The sequence below is a fragment of the Grampus griseus genome, assembly GCF_964374135.1.
Source record: "Grampus griseus genome assembly, chromosome: 7".
In the NCBI taxonomy this organism is placed as follows: domain Eukaryota; kingdom Metazoa; phylum Chordata; class Mammalia; order Artiodactyla; family Delphinidae; genus Grampus; species Grampus griseus.
The window spans coordinates 26,544,362-26,569,032 of NC_139001.1; the positions used below are offsets into that span (position 1 = coordinate 26,544,362).

The following is a 24,671-nucleotide window of genomic DNA, read 5'->3' on the forward strand; positions in this document are numbered from 1 at the left end:
GTCAGCAATTGAAGTCAATCAGGGTAGTTTGAAAATCTGCTTTAGAAAATTAACTGCATGATAATACCCTCTATTTTTGAAACTGAAGAAAATTATGAAATAAGAACAGAAAATATTTTTTCTACTATTTGGTAATTATTTGGTAATTTTTCATTACCAAAAAGAAAAACATCTTTTACTTGATATGCATTAGAAATCCTTTGTCCTCAGTACCTGCAGAATTGGACAGTATTAGAGCTAGAATGACAGTGTATTGCAGTGGGAAAGCCACTTTTGGAATCAGATAGACCTGGGTTTGAATCCCTGGTTTACCACTTACCAGTTGTGATCATTAACCACTCCAACTTGGCTTCCAGTTTGTTTTGTTTTTGTTTTTTCAATGGAAATAATAATCACCTCATCAGGTTATTGGGAGATTTCAGTGAGATAATTCTGTATTCAATTGTATGATCTCTTAGGATACTGCAGAATTATTCTTTGAAGATGTACGTTTGCCAGCACGTGCCCTACTTGGAGAAGAGAATAAAGGCTTCTATTACCTCATGCAAGAGCTTCCACAGGTCAGAAGTATTAAAGAGTCCGTCTTTTGATTAGATAATGGACTGGAATAGAATAATACAGAGCTATATAAATCCATGCATACAAAACTTGTGATATAGCCAGTCATTTGAGTATAACTTGAAGTTGTAAAAAAATGTATATGACTTTTTTAGGCTGGACATGTGAATAACTGAACTCAGGGATATCCAATCAAAGCTTATAAGTGAATCAGGAAAATAAGATTTTCAGTTCTATGATTCCTTCTTGGAATGATTTTAGTGTCTTAACTACAAATCAAGAATTTTTAGCTCCTGTAACGAAATATCAGCCAAAATATGTACCAGGTTTTTTTTGGGGGGGGGGTTGTTCCTTTTTAATAATACCTGGGAATCAAAGGAAGCTGTTAAGTTCAGACTAAAAAGTTTTAGCCACATAGGGTCAGCTCTCACTTCCGTGTTTTTTGGAGTGTCAGCATAAGCATGTCTGGTGACAATCTCAGCATGCACTAAACATGAAATGGGACAAGGACTAGGGTCACTGGCACAGGATAGAATGTGAAGATCACCAGCAAGAGGGAATTAAACTGACTCTGGATGCTTTGCACTAATTCAACCTATGCCCTTTAAAAATGTTGATTTCCTCAGGTATATCAGATGTGTGGTATGCAGAGATCAATAAATAAAAATCGACAACTTTGGAATTTCTTTTCCCATAGATGAGTCAAGAGAAGAGGAAAATAAATTACTTATATACCTATATAAAGACAGTCATTCATAAAAATAAAATTTTTTTTAGAGACATACATGTGTCAAAATAGTCTTAGAAATCTCAGGGGGAGTCTTTTCTTATAAAGAGTTAAGAAATAATCTTTAGGAGTTTTATAAAGATTATGCAATTTATTTTCATTGAAATCATGTGAAAATCACTTGTGTAATTAGAATAATGTTCAAGACCTAATTTTGGGGTTCTAGGAAAGGCTACTGATTGCTGAGTTGGGAGTTTCAGCCAGTGAATTCATGTTTGAAGAAACCAGGAACTACGTTAAACAAAGAAAAGCTTTTGGGAAAACAATCGCACATATACAGGTAAGCTTGTCATTAGTATTAGATAGTATCAATTTACTCATCTGAAATGGGTCTAGGCTAAACATGAATATGGAGTAATTTTCATACAGGTGGTATCGACTGAAAAAATATGCACAATTTAAAAGTTGAGAATTATGTTTTATTTGGTGCACAACACTAATCATGTAAGCACGAAATACAGCCTCTCAGATAGCTCTGAGGGACAGTTCCAAAGAGGTAAGGGAGGAGCCAGGGTATATAGGAGTCTTGCAACAGAAACCCGGTGGTCGGAACATCAAAAGATCACTGTTAATTAAAGAAAACCAGGCTTCTCAAAGTAATGAATTTATCACTTTTCTATGTATGGGAAGATCCAAGAGTCTGTGCTCATTGAAATTACTCCTCTGATATGCACCTTAACTATCTAGGGCCAGTATCCTGCTTTTCTCCATCCTGACTCCCCTCAGGGTGCACATTTGGGGGCTGCTGCAGTGGCTGCTGGCTTGATGGCTGCAACATCCATTGTTTATCTATGTGGCAGGCAACATTTTTCATCCACGGTGACATTAGAATCCATGGAAGTGGATGAGATCACTTAGGGAGAGAGTAGAGATTAAGACAAAAGAGATCCTAGGACAGAGTCCTGAGAAAAAAATTCCAAGATTTAAAGGTAGAATAGGAAACTAAGAGCCTACAAAGAAAACTGAGACAGCTAGAAAGGAGAAAGCAAATCGGGCAAGTATTGTCGTAGAAATCAAGAGAAGAGAGGATTTCAAGTGGATGGAAGCTACTTAGAGGGAAAATGAGATGAAGGTCAAAGAGTGCGCATTGGACATAATGATATGGAGGTTATTTCATAAGAGCCATTAATGGACTGGTGTGGTGCCAGACCCCAGTGAGTAGAGCAGTGAATGGAAATGAGGAAGTCAGGATACTGATGAGTGGCAACTCTTTCCTGAGTTTGGCTGTGAAGTAGCTGAGAGAAAGGATGGTAACTAGAAGGCAAGAAGAGGAGGGTGAGGAGGGAGGGAGGGAGATATTTGGAGATCAAGTGAAATATTTGGAGATTATTAATTTTTGTTATTATTATTAGGATGAGAATGCTAGAGCATATTTTAATACCTAGACAAAGGATTTAGTAAAGAGGGAAAGATTGTAGGTATGGAGAGCATAATTAACTGCATATGATCTTTGAGACAGTGTGAAGGTGTGGATGCCAAAGTTTCAATACATGGAAAGACAGGCCTTCCCATCCTGACAGGAGAGGAAGGATGAAACAGGAAGGAAGGAGGAAAGGATGAGCAAGGGTTCAGCTCCGTTGGTAGAAAATTGCAAAAGCTCTCTTCCAGAGACTTCCGTATCTTTCCTTATCAATAGGGAAGAAAGAGATGTGAGTGAATGGGGCATGGAGGTAAGGAAGGTTTGAAATACCTTCTTCAGAGTGAGAGACTGAACTAACTAGAGACACTTACAGTAAGCTTCCTGGCAGTATTGAGGACCCAAATCAGGTTAGTGATCATGCACTTATAGCGGAACCTCCTGCTTTTTTGTGTATTAGCTTTACTAAAAGGGTTTTGCTCCCCAGGTTCAAGCACAGAGAAGGTGGATGATTGTGTTTAAACTTCCTGGGTTTTGCCGAGAAGTTTAAGTTATTTGCAGAAGAACTCAGTATATGGCAGCCATAATCACTAAAATATCAATCAAATTTTAGACCCTCTAGTCTCTCCTTCAAATGAAGGAACAGCTTTTAAGTAATGCAGTCATCAAAAAAACTGGAGTTGGAAGTCTAATTGAAAGTTTCTAAGTGGAATGTCTTGGCTGAAAGGTGTTGTGAAGGGAAAGGGAAAGATGAAATACTTTGGTAACTTTTTAGGACAGCATTATAGAAGTTAAGTTCAGGTGTGGTTTAACTCCTAGTACAGCTACTTACGTCTCTGTGGTCTATGCAAGTTGTATTATCTCTCTCAGAAGTACTTTCTTATTGTCAAGATGTGAGTAATATGAGTAGCTACCTCATAGAGTTGGTATGAAGGTTAGGTGAGATAATACGCTTCTAATAAAGTGCTTAGAATATTGCCTGGCAAAGCGAGCTTTCATTAAAGTTAGCTATTACAGTTGACCCTTAAACAACACAGGTTTGAACTGCACAGGTCCATTTACATGTGGATTTTTTTCAATAAATACATTGGAAAAACTTTTGGAGATTTGTGGCAACTTAAAATGTGGAGACGAACTGTATAGCCTAGAAATATCGAAAAAATTAAGAATAGAGGTATGGCACGAATGCATAAAATATGTGTAGATACTAGTCCATTTTATCATTTACTACCATAAAATATACAGAAATTTATTGTGAAAAGTTAAATTTATCAAAACTTATGCACACAAACACTTATAAATCATATGCAGTACAACTGATTACACTAGGCTACCATAAAGCAATCATATTTCTGTTTCTTTGTTATCGATGCATGAATCTTCTTACTGATAAATAAATCACATTTCTTTTTCATGTATTTTTTTCAGTTTGAGAAATGTTGATATACATGATTTGTTTCACTGAGCAAGTATGTATTGATTGCCTTCTGAAGGTTGTGTGTTCAAATGTAATTTGATAGGCATGACTCTGGAAATACACATTATAACCTCCTAGCAACACAAAGAGAGTGATACTACTTGGTATCACTCTGACTTTCCCAGCTGTATCCGAAGTGGAATTAATGTCATTTGCTTCTCAAAATGTTTATTAAAATACTCATGCCTTTAGCCCTATTCTGGATACTATAAAAAGTGAACCAAACAGACATATTTTTCCATCCCCTTGGTAATCTACACTTCCTGCGTTTATGAACTTCATATAAAATCACAACAAAAATGACTATAATATTACCGAGATTGCCTGTATAGCTCAGAACATTAAATGTTATTTGACATTTAACCATGAAAAAAAACTAGAAAATCGGTATAATATTTACACATAGGAGAAAAAGTTTCTTCCAAAATATTTATTTATTTAATAATATATATGTGTATATATGTATTTTGATAGCAAAAAGAAAAGAAATATTCTTAATCCTTTTCAAAGCAAGTGCCCTTTTATTGCTGCCTTCTTTCAAAGGTAGTTTACTAAAATTTCACTAGGTGGCAGTAGCATTCTGCTTCCACACGTATCTATAGCATTGGCGGGAGCCGTATTGTTTTCCAAGTAAATACGTGGTTCTGAGATTTCTGAGATATTTCTTCTAATCTTCTTGTTTATATAAATAAGTATCTTTGAATAATATTTTCATATTCAATCTAGATATGTATTCAGAGAAGATGAATAACCAGTAAGTGCTTATACCTCCTGTTACAGAGCTGGATATACAATGGTTCCAGTATTAAATTGAAATAGGATACCTTTAAATGTTATATATTATATTTGGCCAAATCTCATTTTTATGACCATATAACGATTCAGTTTCCTTTCTCTTTGATATTCTTGAATTTTGAGCCTTTCTGACCACTTGGATGCGTTTCACGAAATTTATTTTCTTTTTTTTTTTCTTTTTTTTAGTAGAGCTTGAGTTTTTAACTTAATTGTGATGCTATTTATTTATTTATTTGTGGCTGCATTGGGTCGTAATTGCTGTGCGTGGGCTTTCTCTAGTTGTAGCGAGCGGGGGCTACTCTTCATTGCGGTGTGCGGGCTTCTCATGGTGGTGGCTTCTCTTACTGCGGAGCACGGACTCTAGGCACGCGGGCTTCAGCAGTTGCGGCTGGTGGGCTCTAGAGCGCAAGCTCAGTAGTTGTGGTGCGTGGGCTCTAGATCGCAGGCTCAGTAGCTGGGGGCCACGGGCTTAGTTGCTCCGCGGCATGTGGGGTCTTCCCGGACAGGGGATCAAACCTGTGTCCCCTGTATTGGGAGGCAGATTCTTAACCACTGTGCCACCAGCGAAGTCCCTAAAATTTACTTTCTTTTTAGAACGGAGACCTACCATACTTAAGCTGCGATAGTTACAGGATTTTCATGTTGTCTCACCCATACTCTCCATAGCTGCTGTCAAGTCTCACGATTTTCTATGGAATGGGCAATACAATAGTAAAATTCAGATATTAAATAATGATAATGTCTGTCATTGATTGAGGTTCCCTATATGCCAGGCACTGTGCCACATGGATTGTCTTTTTTTCTTCGCAACTCCATATAATAAATATTATATTTATCCTTATTTTACAGTAAGGATATTGAGGCATGAAGAGGTTAAATAACATGCACAAGATTAAAAAAGTGTTTGAACTCTGGAACCTACACCCTTAATGCATTCACTAGTTTTACTACCCAGAAATCTAAGGTAGATAGGCTTTTTCTGTTCTCACCTCTTTCACCCATGGACAATGAAGTGAAAGTTCAGTGTTCTTTTCTAACACAAGCTTTAGTTATTTCTTGTGTGGTATGTGCTCTTGATTCTAAGGGGACAAAGTATTAGGAAAAAAATAGGAGAGGCAACAAATAACATTTCCTCTTTACATTTCTCCAAAAAGGGAATATTTCGTTCTTAGACCTTGAGTGTGGGGTTAATTAACTATAAAATCAGGTAGCAAACCTAAGTTGTTGTAGTTTATACTTGAGTTGTAATATATTAGAATACACCTAATGGTGATGTTTAAATGGAATACTGGGCTCAATAACTTCTCCAAGGGGTCTTCCAATTCCATAATTCTATGATTCTAAGAACTGTGTTATTCAGACCTCTTAAAGAGATGCCATCTGATCCACTTTGCAACTTTAGGGAAACTTTTATAAATAAAATGCTAGCTGCAGTATTATCTATGAGTGACTATTAATGAATGTTAAAAAATGTTGCTGTGAGCATGCTGATCGTTCGCCAAAAGCACCTGCTAATAATGTGTGGTACAATTATTACCTACCATTCATTAGAGAACAGTTTCTGAAAGCATGATGCAGTGTTTGCAGTGAAGAGCAAAGACTAAATCTGTTTGGTAACACCCAACTCAATGCCAAGAGTATGTAACTATTTTATCTCTTATCCCCCCGAGAGTAACTTATGCACTCTTGCTGGCATTAATTCTGTCAAACCTGTTGACCTGAATGCACTGAAGCAAGAATTTTCTAAATGAGCCCATTCTGGTCTGAAATTTAACTTCAGCTTCTAGAAGCTCCTAGCATTTCCATAGAAACACCTCTCTTATGAGATAATTGGGCTTAGAGATCTTGAATCTCTCATATTGTAAATAGTAATTTCTCAAGTGTGCCATCGCAGGGTGGGGAGGCGGTGTGCAATAGTATCTTGAGACTTGTCAGATTCCCCCGTATGTTCCAAATGAAGTGTCATGGGCAGTGTCATTGACCTACACCAAGAGTAAGCTAAGACCTCAGTTTCAGGGATTTTCATGGACTATATAGTCATCTGTGTTCAATATATGGAAGGGTATTCCCCCGCTTTTTCATTTCCTGTTACATCTTCAGATTCTTCTGTGAGTACACTTGGATGTGTGGGGTGGGGGTGGGAAAATCTGTGCTGTTTAAAGGTTACAGATTTGGCCTCATTAAATAGAAATGGATAGAAAGGGAGGTAGAAAAAGTAAGAGAAAGTATGCGAGAGGAAGAAAGTTTTGGTAAACGTGGCATGTTCTAAATTAGAGACCAGGATACAAGAGGTGGAAAAGTGTGGTGCCAGCCTCCCCACTGCTTGGCTTTAGAATCATTAGATGCCAGTCACATTGTCTATTTCTAGAACAGGATGGAGTAAGCCCAAGGGAAAGGCAGTCAGTTTGGGTTTTCCATCAGCGTAGTAGTTATGTTGATACACATATGAGGAGTCTGTCCCTCAGAGCTCCTTCTCCAGCTGACAACACCCTGGTCTTGCCTGGTCCTGGGTCTTATTATACTCCTTTTCTACTCTTTTCCAGAAATGGTATGAACCCAGACTGTCTCCACTACAATGATGCTTTTAAGGGTTTGGTTTTGTGGTTTGAGATTGCTGTAACAAGTAGCAAAGGCAGGTCAACATCCTCTGAATATCTGGTCCAGGAAGCCTTCTTTTGAGAATGAAATCATGGCTTTGGACTTGCCATTGTGTACGTTGGGTGCATTCATAATTTCTAGTTTGAGTTTCACTGTGCCACCAAGTTAGTGCCACTGTCATTAACTTCCATGCCTTTTATTAGCCACAGTGAAGGTCTCACTCATAAATTCCAAGCAGAATGATCAAAACTCTGTTCCTATCTGAATTTCCACAAGGAAGATAGAGCCAGCTGACCATAGCTGAGCCTTGAACTTGAGATCAACTAGAACGGGGTGTATTTTTGGAGGTTACCCAAAGTGGAAAGCCAGTAGTATTTCAAATTCAAGCCAGTTTCCTGAAGGTGGTTCAAGAGTTGGTGCCAAAGAGACCACATGAAAACTCAGAGTTCAAGGTGTGAGAGCCAAGAGTCAGGAATGCAAGAAAATTTGATTGAAGTTAGAGCCATCAAGAACAATTGAGGATGGTCTAGATAGAATGATTTCCAAGAATGCTATTGGTTGTCTGTGGCCAGCAGGAGGAGGTATATGTATATGTTATCGCTGACAATTCCAGACCATTCAGTTCAAGTTAGAGACTGTGCAAGCTATTGAAAGAGATAAGAGGGAGGGCAGGGAAAGGTGGAAGAGGTTGGGGGGTACTGGACTTTGATGTCATGAGTGTTCTAATTCTGTTATTCTCCCATTGAATTCTACAGATCTAGATTAAATACTTTGCAATATAAAATAATAATGTCTAATAAATATTTTTGATGTTGTCCCTCCAGCTTGTTATTTTATTACTTTACTCCCAGACAAAAAAGCAGAAAATGTGTATACTTAATTTCATTAATAGAGAAAAATTCTTCATGGATTTAGATTCTGGACAAAAATAGGTGTTTTCAACAGCTGTACCTAAAGGACTGTACCTCAAGATGGTGTTCACCCATTAAAGTCATGCTGTTTTTCGAAAAGTTCCCTAGATGGTCTAAATTTTTTAACCTAAAACATGAAATGTTATTTATCTATTTATCTACTTTTGCATCTTATCTTTTAGTATAAGTTTTCTCAGCAATGAAATATAGTGGGTTTTTAATTTGAGCAGTTTAGTTAACATATGCCTCTTTTTGGAGGAAAAAAACAGTAATTCCACTTTTGTTTTGCTCTAAAGATATTTTACTGTATAATTTTTGATATGCTAAATGACTCAAAATATGCTCTTCTCCTATGCTCATCTTTTCCTTTCATTTCCTTTAAACTCAAGACAGTGCAGCATAAGCTAGCAGAATTAAAAACACACATTTGTGTAACCAGAGCTTTTGTGGACAGCTGTCTCCAGCTGCATGAAACGAAACGTCTGGACTCTGCCACTGCTTCCATGGCGAAATATTGGTATGCGTGCTATGGTAATTAAAATGTGGTGTTTGCACAGATTGTTATGGAATTCTTCCAACTTGACACTCAGCCTTGAGGGTCTTAAAGGAAGAAGGCTATGTAAATGAAAACTAGCAATAAGAACCACCTTTTTAAAAAATGCTGAAGGGCCCCATTAAACATATAAATTTATAATGTGCTAAAACTTACTCAAGTTGGTTTTTAACTTTTAGCTTGCCATTGAAACTAAAATATTAAGAGACTAAAATAGGATGACTGATTAGTTCATTCAAATAGTAGTTTAATCTCAAATTATCTGAAGAGTGTCAGTATAGTGAGATCACAAAATTACAGTAATACTTAGAGTCCTGAGATAGAGTCCCAATTCTTTCATTAAATAACTGCAATTAAATTAAATTATTTCTGGGCCAACATTTTGATATCTGTGAAATGAGTAGATTGGGCGGGATTTTTCTATTTAAGATGTTTTCCATATCTAAGAAAAATTTCTGAAGATTTGACTGTCCAATCAAAAGTTGTACATGCTCTATTAAGCAAAAGGAAAAAAAAATGTAGTATAGAATGACTTTCATTTGTATTAAAGATGATTAGCAATGGTATTAAAGATGTGTTAATGAAAAAAGACCCCTATAAGGCTTTTGTGTATTTTAGGATTTAAGAACATAGTTTAAATCAAATTCTGGAAATGGATTTTGTTTCCTCTTTTAAAAACAAACATTCTCACATCTCATTAGCCCAAAAATAACCTGGAAAAAATTCCTGTCATTATTCATTAACTTGTGTTCAGTCAGAAGTAGAACGGGGAAATATGCAGAATAGTGGTTTATGTAATGATTCCAAAATAATAAAGTTGCCAGGTTGAAAAGTCATGTGGAATTACTAGAAACTTGCACTTTTGTGGGAGACATTTTGCATTTACATTTAGAGCAAGTTTTTTGACTAGTGGGAAAAAGAGTAAAAATATTTTAGATATTTTTGGTAAAAGAGATATTTGGATATCTGTTGGCCTTTTTGTTTTTTGAAAACACCAGGTTTATAGACATACTGGTGTTTCATATTGGAGCAGAGGGAGCAAGTAGTTTTAACCCAGCAAATATTTTACTAAAATACTCGCCAAATACAAAAATGTATAGAATTCCAAATATCATTGCCCCCTGAATCTTGTCTGTTAATCATCATATTGTTACTGTATTTCTCAGGAACATCCTGACCTGTCCTATGGCTTGAGTTAAAAATTAGTTTTTATAGGAAAATGTGTCTATGCTTACCTTTTCCTTATATTTCCCACTGTTGAAAGTAAGTTGAAGAGATTTTGAACTAACTTGTATTTTATGTTAAGATGAATAAAGTTCCTACCAGCCATCTCATGGATTTTAACAATAGTTAAAATTGTTGTGATAAGATCAGAAAAGGGTATTTCTCAAGCACCTCATGTTAATATACATATACTTCAGGAATAATAATTCCCAAATAATCTTTAATAAGTTTCCTATATGATAGTAGGTACTTTAATAGAGGTCTGCCCTCTTAGGTTTTCACTTTTACTTTCAGTTTATTTCTGAAAAAAATTTTTTTTCAGTTACTAAAATTCAGAATTGCAACCTTTAGGTAGGAAGTGACACATTTGAAGAAAAAAACACATATTACACAAGGCAAAAGAAAATAGATGACTGTATAATTATTCAGTTAACTTAGATCACATAGAGAATCTGCATAAATTAGAACAAATTCAAGTTTTTACTATATTCTTTTCAGGCTTAAGGTAGCCAACACCTAATAAATAGTCTAAGCTTTCTACATTTTGTTTCTAGACTTAACAGAAACCCAGCCAGAAGTATAATTGATGAAGAAAGTGTTTGTTATATGAAAATTCTCTTGAGATTTATTTCACGTGGAATTTATATCAATCTTCTCTGGTTGGCTAATATGCCTAATTTTAATTGTTTGATAAATGTAAGCATTTAAACAATCATAAATAATTTGTTTCCTGATTGTAAAACATCTCATGAAAACTCATTTCAAATGTTCCTTTTCTGCTTTTTATTTTGGTCATCTAGGGCATCTGATTTACAGAACAGTGTAGCTTATGACTGCGTGCAGCTGCATGGAGGCTGGGGATACATGTGGGAGTACCCAATTGCAAAGTGAGTATGCCTGTTGTGTTACACTCTTCTGGGTGGTGTGAAGAGAAAGGAAAATTTCTTTAACTGTCCTTTGTCCATTGAGTACAAAGGGAAGGGAGGTGCAAAATCTTTGTATTTTTCAGCTGACTATGGAGTGTGTTCAAGTAGGTAGAAACAGCTTCATGTTATCAGCTCACCACTAGGATTTTGTCATATTTTTAAAAAGTGAAGATGTACTGCATTATACAATATACTAAATATAAATAAATATAAATATATAACATACTAAAGCTTTACTTGAATCATTATACAGAGGGATTAATATCCCTTTTTTATTGTTGAATAATATTTTATTATAATTGATTATGGTTAAGTATTCAGGTTTTTTCTAGTTTTTTACTGTGACAATGCCGCAATAAACGCCTTCATACATTTATCTTAGATACATGTGTGTTTGATTACAACAGGACAAAGTCCCAAAAGTAGTACTGCTAGTTCAAAAGTATGCATATTTTAAATTTTAATGCATTTCCAGATCATTTCCTCCAGTTTGAAGCAACTCGTACTCAAATGAACAAAGTCTAAGGATGACTTCTCCTCCTAAGCTATGAATGTTATTGCCCTTTAAACTTTAAGTGAATCTAATGGATAAAAAACAGGTTACTATTCTTCCTTTAATTTACATTGACTATTAATCATTTTATTTTGTTTTATTTTATTTCATTTTACTGTAGTAAGAGCACTTAACATGAGATCTACCCTCTTCACAAAATTTTAAGTGTTCCATACAGTATTGTTAACTGTAGGCACAGTGCTGTACAGTAGGTCTCTAGAACTTATTCATCTTGCTTAACTGAAACTTTGTGCCCATTGATTAGTAACTCCCCATTTCCCCCTTCCCTTAACCCCTGGCAGCCACCATTCCTCTTTGAGTCTATGAACTTGACTATTTTCGATACCTAATATAGGTGGGATCATGTAGTATTTGTCTTTCTGTGACTGGCTTTATTTCACTTAGAAGAATGTCCTCAAGGTTCATCTAGGTGGTAACATGTTGCAGAATTTCCTTCTGTTTAAGGTTGAATAGTATTCCATTATATGTTATACTACAGTTTCTTTATCCATTCATCTGTCCATGGACATACAGGTTGTTTCCACATCTCGGCTGTTGAGTAATATTGCATTGAACATGTGAGCGCTAGCATCACTTGGAGGTCTTGATTTCAATTATTTCAAATAAATACCTAGAAGTGGGATTTCTGGATCATATGGTAGTTTTATTTCATTTTCTGATGAATTTCCATACTATTTTTCATAGCAGCTGAGATGCACCACTTTGCATTCCCTCTAACAGTGCGCCAGTATTGCAGTTTCTCCATATCCTCGACAACACTTGTCTTTAGGCTTGTTTGTTAATAGCCATCCTGACAGGTGTGAGATGATATTTCATTGTAGTTTTGATTTGCATTTCCCTGGTGATTAGTGACATTGAGCATTTTTTCATATACCTTTTGGTCGTTTGTATGTCTTCTTTCAAATTATCACTTTTTTAAAACTAAAAAAAAAAAAAATAGACATTATAGAAAAATTAACCTGCATATAAAAAGGATCTGAGTTGTCATGTCTTAAAATTTTTATTGTCTATTTTGCTCTAAAAATAAATCAAAAGTATTATTTTTTTCTAAGTAGAATTTGTACTTCCTTCAACTTTAAAATAAATATAGCCTTTTTATTGTATTATATATGAATATTCTTGTTATCATTTCGAAGCAGTACCAGTTTGTCAGTAGGCAGCATCCTCTTCCATATTTCTTCTTCCATCTCCATAATTTCTTCTTTCCCTCTTCCTATAGTCTTTTGCCTCAGTAATCTCTCCATGGCATTTCTCCTCCTCATAGCAGAAGATATATTTTTCCTCTTACTTGGAAATATTTTCAGTTTATAAAATTTTCTCAGGGAAGTTTTTGCTATATAGAGAGAAGTCCAATTTAGTTTTGAATCTGAGAATGAGAATGCTATGAGCTTCCAAAAACTTCTTATAATTTTAATCTAAATACAGAGTATCTAAAAGAGAAAAATTATCAAACTAGTATTGAAACTTACTTTCAAATTTATCATTTTGGCAAGCATAATTGAAAACATTTGATTTGCTTATAGTCCTTAATGAGGAAAATAAACATTTATTCAAGTTACATTAAAAACAGAAGCTCCAGGGGCTTCCCTGGTGGCGCAGTGGTTGGGAGTCCGCCTGCCGATGCAGGGGACAGGGGTTCGTGACCCGGTCCGGGAGGATCCCGCATGCTGCGGAGCGGCTGGGCCCGTGAGCCATGGCCGCTGGGCCTGCGCGTCCGGAGCCTGTGCTCCGCGACGGGAGAGGCCGCGGCGGTGAGAGGCCCGCGTACCGCAAAAAAAAAAAAAAAAAAAAAAAAATACAGAAGCTCCAGAAGCTCCAGCATAGAGCTTCTGTTAGGTATAATTTACTAATTTTCTGTAGCCACTGGGAAGCTCAGAAACCTTTAATCACAGGGTGTATATAATTTATAACCTTTTATAAAAACTCAGCAACAAGTAGGGTTTTTCCTTCCTTCAGAATGCAGGCATGAAGTAGCTAAATGATTTCCTTTTCTTTATCGGTCCTTGGACTTGGATTTTGGTATATCCTTCCAGAACTACTTCAAACAGGCCTTAATCAAAAGCAGATTTATTTTTTTTTATCTTTGTATAGTCATGAAATCAAAGTAAACACTGAGTTATGCCAGCACAAATTAAATCATCTCTGGAATTTTTCCTGTGTGTTTTCATGTTTTATTCATAATATTAATCCACCTTATTGACAATATTCAAAATGCTAAGAAAGTAAAATAATAATGGGTGTTTATATTTTTCTACTTAACTGTGCTATTATAACTGCTGCAGGGTATGTAGACATGTCATGGCTCAGTGCTTGTCTAGTTTGGTTCGGTTCCTAAGAAAGGCATGTTAGGTGAAGAGGAGTCAACCATCTACATGGTCCAAGATTAGAGCGTAGCATAAGTCTTGGTCTCTGTTTTCTCGGAGGCAATTTCATCAGGTCAATAGCAAGCAAAAATTGTAACTTGATGGCTTATTTGAAATCCCTAGTTTCAGTTTGAGAGACTTGACATTTCCTTTCAGGAATAATAATGCCCTTGGCCAGCTTGTTGGTTTGAAGACTGTATGAATTTTTAAATTAGACTGCTATTTCTCTCCCCAAAGACATAGGGAAGGAACTTTTCATAAGATAACGAGAGAAAGTAGTAGGATAATATCAAAAAAGCTAATTAGATACATTAGGCAGTATGTGGATGAAGTGTACAGACTTTGATGAGATAGAAAAAAAAAATCATTCTAATTGTGTTTTTTTATCCTAAAATTAAGCTATGTGTGTGTTGCTGAGTCTTGGTTTCACAGATCAAAGAGGTGCTTTTTGCTTTTTGGTTTTGTTTTATTTATTTGTTTTCTGTTTGTTTAAAAATAACCAGTCTTAAGCATGTGAGTTTACTTCAGTCTTACTCATTAGGCTTGGGCCTATGACAAGTGAGGCTTAAGTTTTGCCATTTCAAGACCTGTCTGCAGTGTTAGGAAGAGCAGCCTGAGATAGCTTCATCACTGTGGGGTTAAACATTCCTTCTGCTGCCATTCTCTGTTAATATTAGTTGATGACTGAATTTAATTAGTAACCTATAAAAGGGCTACTGATCTCTGTCCATTACCTACTCCATTGGAACTTCTTTAATGTGAAAAAAAATATGCCCAACCTGATCCAAAAATGTCTAAAAGCATTGAGATTGCTGAAGTAGGCTGAAATGCCAGGTAAGTCCTCTAAATGAAAGTGCTAGATTTTGTGGGCAACAATGGAATCTGTTCAAAAGAAAAAATATATTTGAAAACACATATGTCTCTAGATTTCAAGTTTCATAAGAAAGCAGCTATTGAGACTCTAAAATTCCTTTGTAATACAAGAAGTCAAATCAATAAATATTTACTGAGCGCTCACTGTTTGTAAGGTTCCGTGGTGAACGTGGACAAGGAAAAGTTCAGAATTGGTCATGTTCCTAGAGAGCTTGCACATTTAATTTGTCTCAAATTAAATTAAAAAAAATTTAATGCTTGAAAAAAATGCCTTTGAATTTGTCTACTAGAAAAGTCCAAAACTCAGTAACTAATCTTACATTTCTGGGCCAATGAAAATGTTGAGATGTAATAAAAAAGATACTTGCCAAAGTGGCAGGATACCTGCCTTTTCATTCCAGGCTGCCAATGATCTGTTATGTGACCATTAAATAGCAACCATTAATTAGTATATGTATTAACTTTTCAGCATCTCAGTTCCTTTACCTGCAAAACAATAATAATATTTATCCTCCCTAATTCCAGAGCTGAGAGGATAAAATGACATGAGAAAAGGTAAAACCAACTATATAGTGTTATGGTTGCTGTCATCATTACCAAAAGTGAATTCCTTCTTGTTTTTTTATGGCAGTATACTCAGCCACTCAGTATTTCAACCTCATACATTACTGGAGTGACTGTTAATCATTTCCAAAAAATAAGTTACTTGTTAACTTTGTGAAGTAATATTTTCTGAAGCATCAGTTTATACTGCCGATGGCAGCAGTAGTGATGGGAATCTAAAGGATGTTAGAAAATATGTACTTTCTTTTCTCTTTTGCTTTTTATAAAACCAGTAGATTTCAGCTTTTGGGGGGAAACATTAAAGGTAACAAGATATTAAAACATTCCATCCATTTCTAAATTTACAATTGCCCTTTTTGGAATGTTATTATATGTGCTGAATTTTACAAAATTAAATCAAAAGAAACATACTTAGAAATGTTATTTTGAATTTGTAATCTCTTCAAGCAGGCTAAAACAAAACTATACAAATGATCAATATCTTAATAGAATTTTATAATTATACCAATCTAGGGTGGATGCCATACAGAAAAAAAAGTAATTTACAAAGAACTTTTATTGTTTGGATTTCATTAAATGAACACTTTAAAGCAATTAATAGTTACCTGGTAAGACAAAATTTATAATTTCTAATATCTTTTGTTTGTTCATTCAATCTTCTTCTTATTTATCCAGAGCTTATGTGGATGCCCGAGTTCAGCCAATCTATGGTGGTACCAATGAAATAATGAAGGAGCTAATTGCAAGAGAGATCGTCAGTGACAAGTAGACATCTGCCCACATCCTGGAATCCTATTACAACTAATCTGGTTTTAAATCTACTCAAGATAAAATACAACCTGGAAAGGGAGGGAACACTAAACATGTTTTTATATGTTCTTTCTACAGAGAAAGAAATCAAATACAAATACAAGATTAACACAGTGGGAGGAGAAATCTTTGAATCGAAATATCCTAAAGTTTTCTATTATAAAGGTTGGTAGGATCCTAAACCTTTCCAATTAAAAGGTTTAACTTTTCATTTTTTCTATAGCTAAAAGGCAAAGATTTTCTGATTCTAGAAGCCTTAATGTTTCATTTATCCTTAAAATTCTAAGAGCATAGTCACTTAGATCTTTAAAATTGAGGCAGAAATAATTTTGTTATTATACTATAAAAATGGGATTAATAATATTTACAGCACATTGACTTTAAAAAGGAAAAATAAATATAATTTACAATGCAAAATATGTTTAGCTATCTCTTAGTCCAAATTCCCCCAAACAGTGGTTTCTACCACCCTATCCTAAACCTCTGTTTTTAAGTAATGAAACACTTTCTTCAAGCCAAAGCTTATGCCAAGTCCTTGTGAAATCCTGTTGTGTGAAGAGCTGCTCTGGTTGAAGCAGGAAGCCTTCCTACCTTATAGCCTTAGAATCACTAGACTCAGCGAAGCAAATCCCCACTAGAGAATGCCACTGGTTGCCTCAACCACTGACCCCTGGACTTTCAACAGATTTCCATCCCAGTTTAATTTCTAGGAGAACACAGAATAATCCATCATCCTTTAGTTTCAAGATATTGGTGTATTTATAGGTATCAAAACAGTGACTTTTATTTTGGAGCAGTGTAATTTTTTAATTAATTTAACAGATTTACACTTTGTGTCACCTATAAGCCAGGCTGTTAAAAATATGATGAGAAATATGATTTAAAAAATTGGCAAGATCCCTGCTAATAAGTGAATAAATAAGTTGTAATAAATAAGGTAAGAAGCAAGTAAATAAAATAATTTCAAATAATGATAAAGGCAGTAAAGGAAATAAAGTAAGCATTTAAAGTAGGAAAGTGAGGAAATGACGTTCGGTTTGAGACTATTATCAAAAAATAAGCCATTGATTTGTAAACTGCCAGCATCATTTTAGTACTTGTTTTTCTTTGCATATATTGCTGAGACAGTGAATAAAGTAGTTTTTAAATGGAAATAAATAGGTGTATTCTTGTTTAACTTAAAGAACCTAAACATTTTATTTGGTGTTGTGGGTATTAAGCATGGTTTTTTTTTTTTTTTTTTGCGGTATGCGGGCCTCTCACTGTTGTGGCCTCTCCCGTTGCGGAGCACAGGCTCTGGACGCGCAGGCTCAGGGGCCATGGCTCACGGGCCCAGCCGCTCCGCGGCATGTGGAATCTTCCCAGACCGGGGCACGAACCCATGTCCCCTGCATCAGCAGGCAGACTCTCAACCACTGCGCCACCAGGGAAGCCCCTAAGCATGGTTTTTTAATGCAGTCTTTACAACTGGGTAGAGCAGAGAGTAGAGAAAATACTTTGATACCATTCTATCCTAGTCTTATATACCTTCAATTTGCTCTTGAGTTGAAGTTTGTATGATTGCCAACTTGAGTCCTTGCTCAGTAAATACCACGCAAAATTGGTTAAAATAAATTCTTATTAGATATTACTGTATTTGCCACTTTCACCTCACTCCTACTACCAGGAAACAATAGAGAATTAGACCAACCGCTCCAGCCCCAGCCCCAGCCCCTTTCCCAGGCTTACAGGAAACTAGATTTTAGGAATTAAACATCTGTAGGATAAACAGTAAAGTAACATAGTAGGAAATGCCTGCTACGTAGAGGTGGACAAACCTAGGTTTGAATGATGACTCTACCATTTAGCAGCCATTGGACCTTGGGCAAATTATTTAACTTCTCAGGATTCTTTCAGGTGGAAATGACAAAGAAACCCAATTCAGACCATCCTAGGCAAAAACTTTGAGTGTGCTAGCCAAAATGAATTGTAGAGCAGCTCATACACTCTAAAGAACTGTAGGAACTCGTGTCTCAAGGGCCTCATTGAGGTTCAGGACTGTCAGCACTTACACTATATCTGTTTATTTCTATTTTTCTTTGCAAATTGGCCTAATGCACACTGCAGAGAAATTTCATCATAGGGCCTGTAAAAATGACCTTGGGCTGCTCCAGACCTACATCCTTCAGCACAATATCATTATAAGGTGGGGAAAGGTGCACTATAATTGACAGTCTCATCAGGAGCACACAGACTGGGGGAAGCAGTTCCTGAAGCAGAGAGTGGTATTATCAAAAGAAAGAGAACAGAAAGTCTGCTGGGCAGCCCTTAATCACACTCACACACACACACAGTTATTACGGTCCACTAGAGCTAGGAATAGGTTCTTGTAATTTTTCTATATCAGAAAGTGAAAGGATTTCTAAGGTAGGATATTTCTTGGGATGATCCCTGAGATCTGTTTTCTATCTCTTCTAAGCTAGTTGTTTATCTTGCAAATTCAGTCTTCTTTTGCACCCCCAAAAGAAGCAAGTGTTGTAGCATGAGCTTACAGCAAAAAGCAAAACAGGGAACTCAGAATGTGTTCCTTAACCTTCTATTTAGTTTTCATTTCTTAAATAGCTTATCTTCGTGTTTTGCTTGTATGGCTTTGATAGTTGTCCCCTAGGGAAGGAATTTATCATCTGTATCTCATGCAGTGCTAAGTGCTCAAGAAATGATAAATAATAATAATGCTCAAAGGAACAGACTGAACCAACACAGCAAGAAAGCCACACTGTGTAAATAATTAATGAGAATCAAAAACCTGAGTAATTTTGGATTTTGGCTGAGATTTTTAGAATCATAATTATTGCCTTAAAATTATTTTTGCCCTTTATTTCTTTGATGTTGTCATTGAAAATGACAATATATAGAAGAAGCTGTTTTGATTTGCTGTTTTAAAAATCTAACTGCAAATCTTTACTAATCTAGTAACTTTAGTAGTTTATTTCTCAAGGTATAAGATTTCTAGGAGACTGGCTTTTTTCATATGTCAGTATTATTTTTGGCACACACAGCATTTATTTATTTGGAGTCATTGGAAAGATTTGACATTGAGATAGAAGCCAACTGTAGGCCTATCATGTCTACTGCTTTATAATAAATGTTGAAAGGGAGTTTTACGCTATTTTTGAAATCTCATTATCATGAGAAACTTTGTTTTTTTTTTTTTTAGATGTTGGGGCTAGGAGTTTATTAATTAATTTACTTATTTTTGCTGTGCTGGGTCTTCATTTCTGTGCGAGGGCTTTCTCTAGTTGTGGCAAGCGTGAGCCACTCTTCATCGCAGTGCGCGGGCCTCTCACTATCGCGGCCTCTCTTGTGGTGGAGCACAGGCTCCAGACGCGCAGGCTCAGTGGTTGTGGCTCACAGGCCTAGTTGCTCCACGGCATGTGGGATCCTCCCAGACCTGGGCTCAAACCCGTGTCCCCTGCATTAGCAGGCAGATTCTCAACCACTGTACCACCAGGGAAGCCCCATGAGAAACTTTTTTAAAAATTACAGAAAAATTCAAACACACTCAAAAGTAATGAAGATAGTGTAATGAGCCTCTAGCTTCAACATTTGCCAGTGATCTCCCTCACGTTTTTTTCTCAATAATTTTTTTTTTTTTTTTTTTGTGGTACGCAGGCCTCTCACTGTTGTGGCCTCTCCCGTTGCGGAGCACAGGCTCCGGACGCACAGGCTCAGCGGCCATGGCTCACAGGCCCAGCTGCTCCGCGGCTTGTGGGGTCTTCCCGGACCGGGGCATGAACCCGTGTCCCCTGCGTGGGCAGGTGGACTCTCAACCACTGCGCCACCAGGGAAGCCCCTTTTCTCAATAATTTTGAAGCAAATCCCAAACATGATCCTATTTCATATATATATTTCAGAATATGTATCTAACTGATATATCTAACTGATGAAGTTTTTTTTTTGTAACCATAAGGCCATTATCATAATTTTAAAACTTAAATTTAAAATATAGTTCCAAATTAACAGTAAAGTTTTCTCAGTTGCGTCAAGAATGCTTTTTGTAGTTGGTTTGTTCAAATCAGGATCTAAGCAAGGTCCACAAATTGCATTTTTTGGTATTGTCTTTTATATCTTTTATAACAGTCTTCCCTTCTCTCTTTTTCCTTCTCCCTTTCTTTTAAATTTTATTTTTTTAATGAACATACAGCAAATTTGCTTGTTTTAGGTATATATACATATGATAAAATTGCCTTTTTTAGTACTCTGAATTTTAGCACATATATAGATTAGCGCAACCACCACAATCAGGATACAGAACAGTTTCATTAACCCCCAAAACTACCTCATGCCCTTTATAGTCACATTATTTCTGCTTCTCTAACCACTGGCAACTACTGATATGTTCTCTGTTATTATATTTTTATCATTTTGGAACTCACATAAATGGAATCATATAGTATGTAACCTTTTAAGAACAGCTTTCTCTTAGCAAAATGCATTTAAGTTTCATTCATGTTGTGTGAATTAATAGCTCATTCCTTTTTCAGTGCTAAATAGAGTCCAGTGTATGGGTGTACCACAGTTTATTCATTCACCTGCTTAAGGACATTTTGATTGCTGAGATTAAATACCCAGGCAAGGAATTTTGCAGTCATAAAGGTAAATGTATGTTTAACTTTATAAGAAACTGTCAAGCTGTCTTTCCAGAATTCCTGTGCCATTTTGCCTTCCCACCAGCAATATGAGTTCCAACTGTTCTGCATCTTCTCTAGCACTTGTGTTTTTTTATTTTAGCCATTCTAATGGATATGTAGTGGTACCTCATTGCAGTTTTAATTTGCATTTCCCTAATGTCTAATGATATTGAACAGCTTCTCATGTGATTATTTGCCCTTCACATATCGTCTTTGGTAAATTATCTGTTCAGATCTTTTGCCTATTTTTAGGTGGGTTGCTTGTTTTCTTAATATTGAGTTTTGAGAGTTCTTTATATATTTCAAACTGTCGAGCACAAGGCGTATTCAGGCTGACAGATTCAGCCAGTAAAGAAACAATGAGGCCTTTATAAACTCAGTTTTTTGCTTACATAAGGAGTGCAAAGATGAGTAGCCAAAGGTGCCAGCCCTCTGTGGCCTTTGCACAGGATGACACAAACAAAAGAGGCCAGATGACTGCAACGAGAATGATGGGCTACTCCTGCTGAGGATTCCATTCTATGATACTGCTAATCAGTTTTATAGCTGCAGATTTGCCTTAAGGATGGTGAGGCAGAAAGCCTCATACCCCACCAGAACCTGAAAACAATGGGAAACTGCCTAATGACAGCCCCCTGGGTAGATAGGGAAGCCAGTGAGAAATAGCATTGTAGCAGCACCTCGTGGGTCTCCCATGCTCTTCTGTTCCAGGAGGGTCACAAGGCATTCTGTCATTCTGTCAAGATTCAGCCGCTGTCCAAGCCTTGCCTATGTGGCCTGTGTGGAAATATGCAAGGTCGTCAGGCTCTGGCTGTTCCCCTAGAGATACAAGTCCTTTCTCAGATATGTGATTTGTAAATATTTTCTCCCTATCTGTAGCTAGTTCCTTCATTCTTGTAACAGTGGGTTTCACAGAGCAAAAGTTTTTAATTTTGATGAATTTTGATTTATCAATTTTTTCTTTTATGGAGTACATTTTTGGTATATCTAGGAACTCTTGGCTCAAACTCAAATCATAAAGTTTTTCTCCTGTTTTCTTTTAGGAATCTTATATTTTGTGTTGTTCACTTAGCTCTGTGTTCCATTTAGTAATTTTTTTAGGGGTGAGATTTATGTCAAGGTGCATTTTTTTCTATTTTGCATATAGATGTATAGATATCTAATTCTTCTTATAGTATTTGTTGAAAAGAGTATCTTTTTGCATTGAATTGCCTTTGTACTTTTGTCAAAAATCAATTGACCATATTGTGTGGATCTACTTCTGGACTCATTTCTGTTTCATTGTGTATCTTCCTCTTTATCTTAGTGACAGTAGCTTTATAGAAAGTTTTAAAATCAGATAATGGGATTCCTCTAACTTTATTCTTTTTCAAAATTGTTTTGGCCATTCTGATTTCTTTAGCTTTCCATGCAAGTTTTAAAATCAACTTATCTATATCTACAAAAAGAAAAAAAAAATCCTGCTGGGTTTTGATTGGAATTGCAGTAAATCTATAAATTTGGAGAGAATTGCTATTTTTGCTATGCCGAGTCTTCCAATCCTGGAATGGGAATGTCTGTTTATTTAGATCTTTGGTTTATTTCTTCAGTATTTTGTAGTCTTCAACATAGAGATCCTATATGTGTTTTGTTATATTTATAATTAAGTGTTTCATTTTGGGGGGGGCAGCTACTGCAAATTGTATTAATGCTTAATTCTGGTTTACAATTGTTTATTGTCCATATAATTTACTGTTCTTTGTTGACCTCCTTGAGTCCTATTGCCTACTAAACTCACTTATAAATTCTAGGAGTTTTTTTGTAGATTCCTTGGGATTTTCTACATAGACAATAATGTCATCCATGAATACGGACAGTTTTATTTCTTTTTAACCTGTATACCCTTCATTTCTTTTTTCCTTCTTTCCTTCCTTCCTTTCTTCCTTCCTCCCTTCCTTGTTTACTTCCTTCCTCCCTCCCTCCTTCTGTCTCTTCCTTCCTTTCTTTCTTTCTTCCTTCCTTTCTTTCTTTCTTCCTTCCTTTCTTTCTTTCCCTTCCTTCCTTTCTTCCTTCCTTCCTTCCTTCCTTCCTTCCTTCCTTCCTTTCTTTCTTTCTTTCTTTCTTTCTTTCTTTCTTTCCCTTCCTTCCTTCTTTCCTTCCTCCCTTTCTTCCTTTCTTTCTTTCTATCTTTCTCTTTCTTTCTTTCTTTCTTTCTTTCTTCCTTCCTTCCTTCCTTCCTTCCTTCCTCTCTTTCTCTCTTTCTTTCTTTCTTTCTCTCTTATTGTACTTACTAGGACTTCCACTACAGTGTTGCATAGGAATGATAAGAATGGACATGCTTGTTTGTTTCTGATCTTAGAAGGAAAATATTCAGGCTTTCACATTAAAAATGATTTCTTTAAAGTAGATTTTTAGTAGAAGATTAGATTAGATTGAAGAGATTCCATTCTGTTCCTAATTTGATGAGAGTTTTTATCATTAATTGATATTGAATTCTGTCAAATATTTTCTACATCAATCAATATGATCATGTGGGTTTTTTCTTTGGATTATTAATTTAGTGAATTACATTGATTGCATTTTGAATATTGATCCAACCTTGCATTCCTGGGATAAACCCCACTTGGTCATCATGTGTCCTAATTTTTACATATTACTTGGTTCCATTTGATATAGTTTATTGGGAATTTTTGCATCTATCTTCATAAGAGATATTTGCCTGTAATTTTCTTTTCTTGCACTGTCTCTGCCTGGTTTTGTTATCCTGGTAATGCTGACCTCATAATATGAGTTGGGGATTATTACTTTCTTTTTCCTCCATGCCATTGATTTGTTGGAAAAAACCTGGTCATTTATTTTATAGAATGTCCAGCATTATTGATCTGACTGATTTCTCATGGTGATTTCTAATTTAATCCTCTATTCCCTATGTTACCTGTAAACTGATAGTTAATGCTAGAGGCTTGATTACACTCAGGCTCAATATTTTTTGCCCTGAAAACTTAATATGCAGTGCTGTGAATATTCTATTGCATCACACCATGAGACATAATATCTAGTTGTCTCACTTTTAGACACACTGAGATTGATCAGTAGATTCAGACAGTATTAGTCTTATATCTTTGTAAAATTCCCTATCAACATTTTACCTAATGGTTTTAACATCCATTGATAGTTATTTACAAGATCTATTATTTAATTAGAAGTTGTAAAGGATGACTTTCTAATTTTCTAACTCCTTTTTGCATTTATCAACTTTCATGAAAAAGAACAATCATCAAATTTTTGAATAACTGGGTACTCTGGGAATCAGAAGAAGACACAGAAGTGCAAGAGGTTTGTTGAGAGGTAACATCTATCAAAGATGGACAGGGAAGGAAGTCATATTGGGCAGAGATAAATAAAGGAGTCTTAGGCCATGAAGCAGATGTGACAAAATCTTGTCCAATCCAAGGAGGAGATCTGGAGTAAAGGCTGCCCATTAGAGGAGTCCCACATTTGGCAGAAATGGTTAGTCCCTGGTTCTGCGCTGCTCAGTCATTGTCCAAGGACTGCCTGGGGAGGGGATGGCCTTGGCTCAAAAGCTAATGTGAATCCTAAAGGTACTAACAGCTGGAGGCAAGTCGTTTCCTGAAGGGAGATCTGGGTGTTG

The 24,671-nt window shown here is 36.0% G+C and overlaps 1 protein-coding gene across 1 annotated transcript in view; it reads left to right on the forward strand.

Moving 5' to 3' along the window:
* Positions 1 to 17,980, forward strand: part of ACADL (acyl-CoA dehydrogenase long chain) — a 39,473-nt gene extending 21,493 nt beyond the window's left edge. The window contains exons 7-11 of the mRNA XM_082657997.1: positions 459 to 560; positions 1,512 to 1,625; positions 8,873 to 9,000; positions 11,061 to 11,147; positions 16,236 to 17,980. Of these exons, the coding sequence (XP_082514123.1) occupies positions 459 to 560; positions 1,512 to 1,625; positions 8,873 to 9,000; positions 11,061 to 11,147; positions 16,236 to 16,329 (525 nt within the window). The 3' untranslated portion in view covers positions 16,330 to 17,980. The remainder of the gene's footprint in view (positions 1 to 458; positions 561 to 1,511; positions 1,626 to 8,872; positions 9,001 to 11,060; positions 11,148 to 16,235) is intronic.
* The last annotated feature ends 6,691 nt before the right edge of the window (positions 17,981 to 24,671 follow it).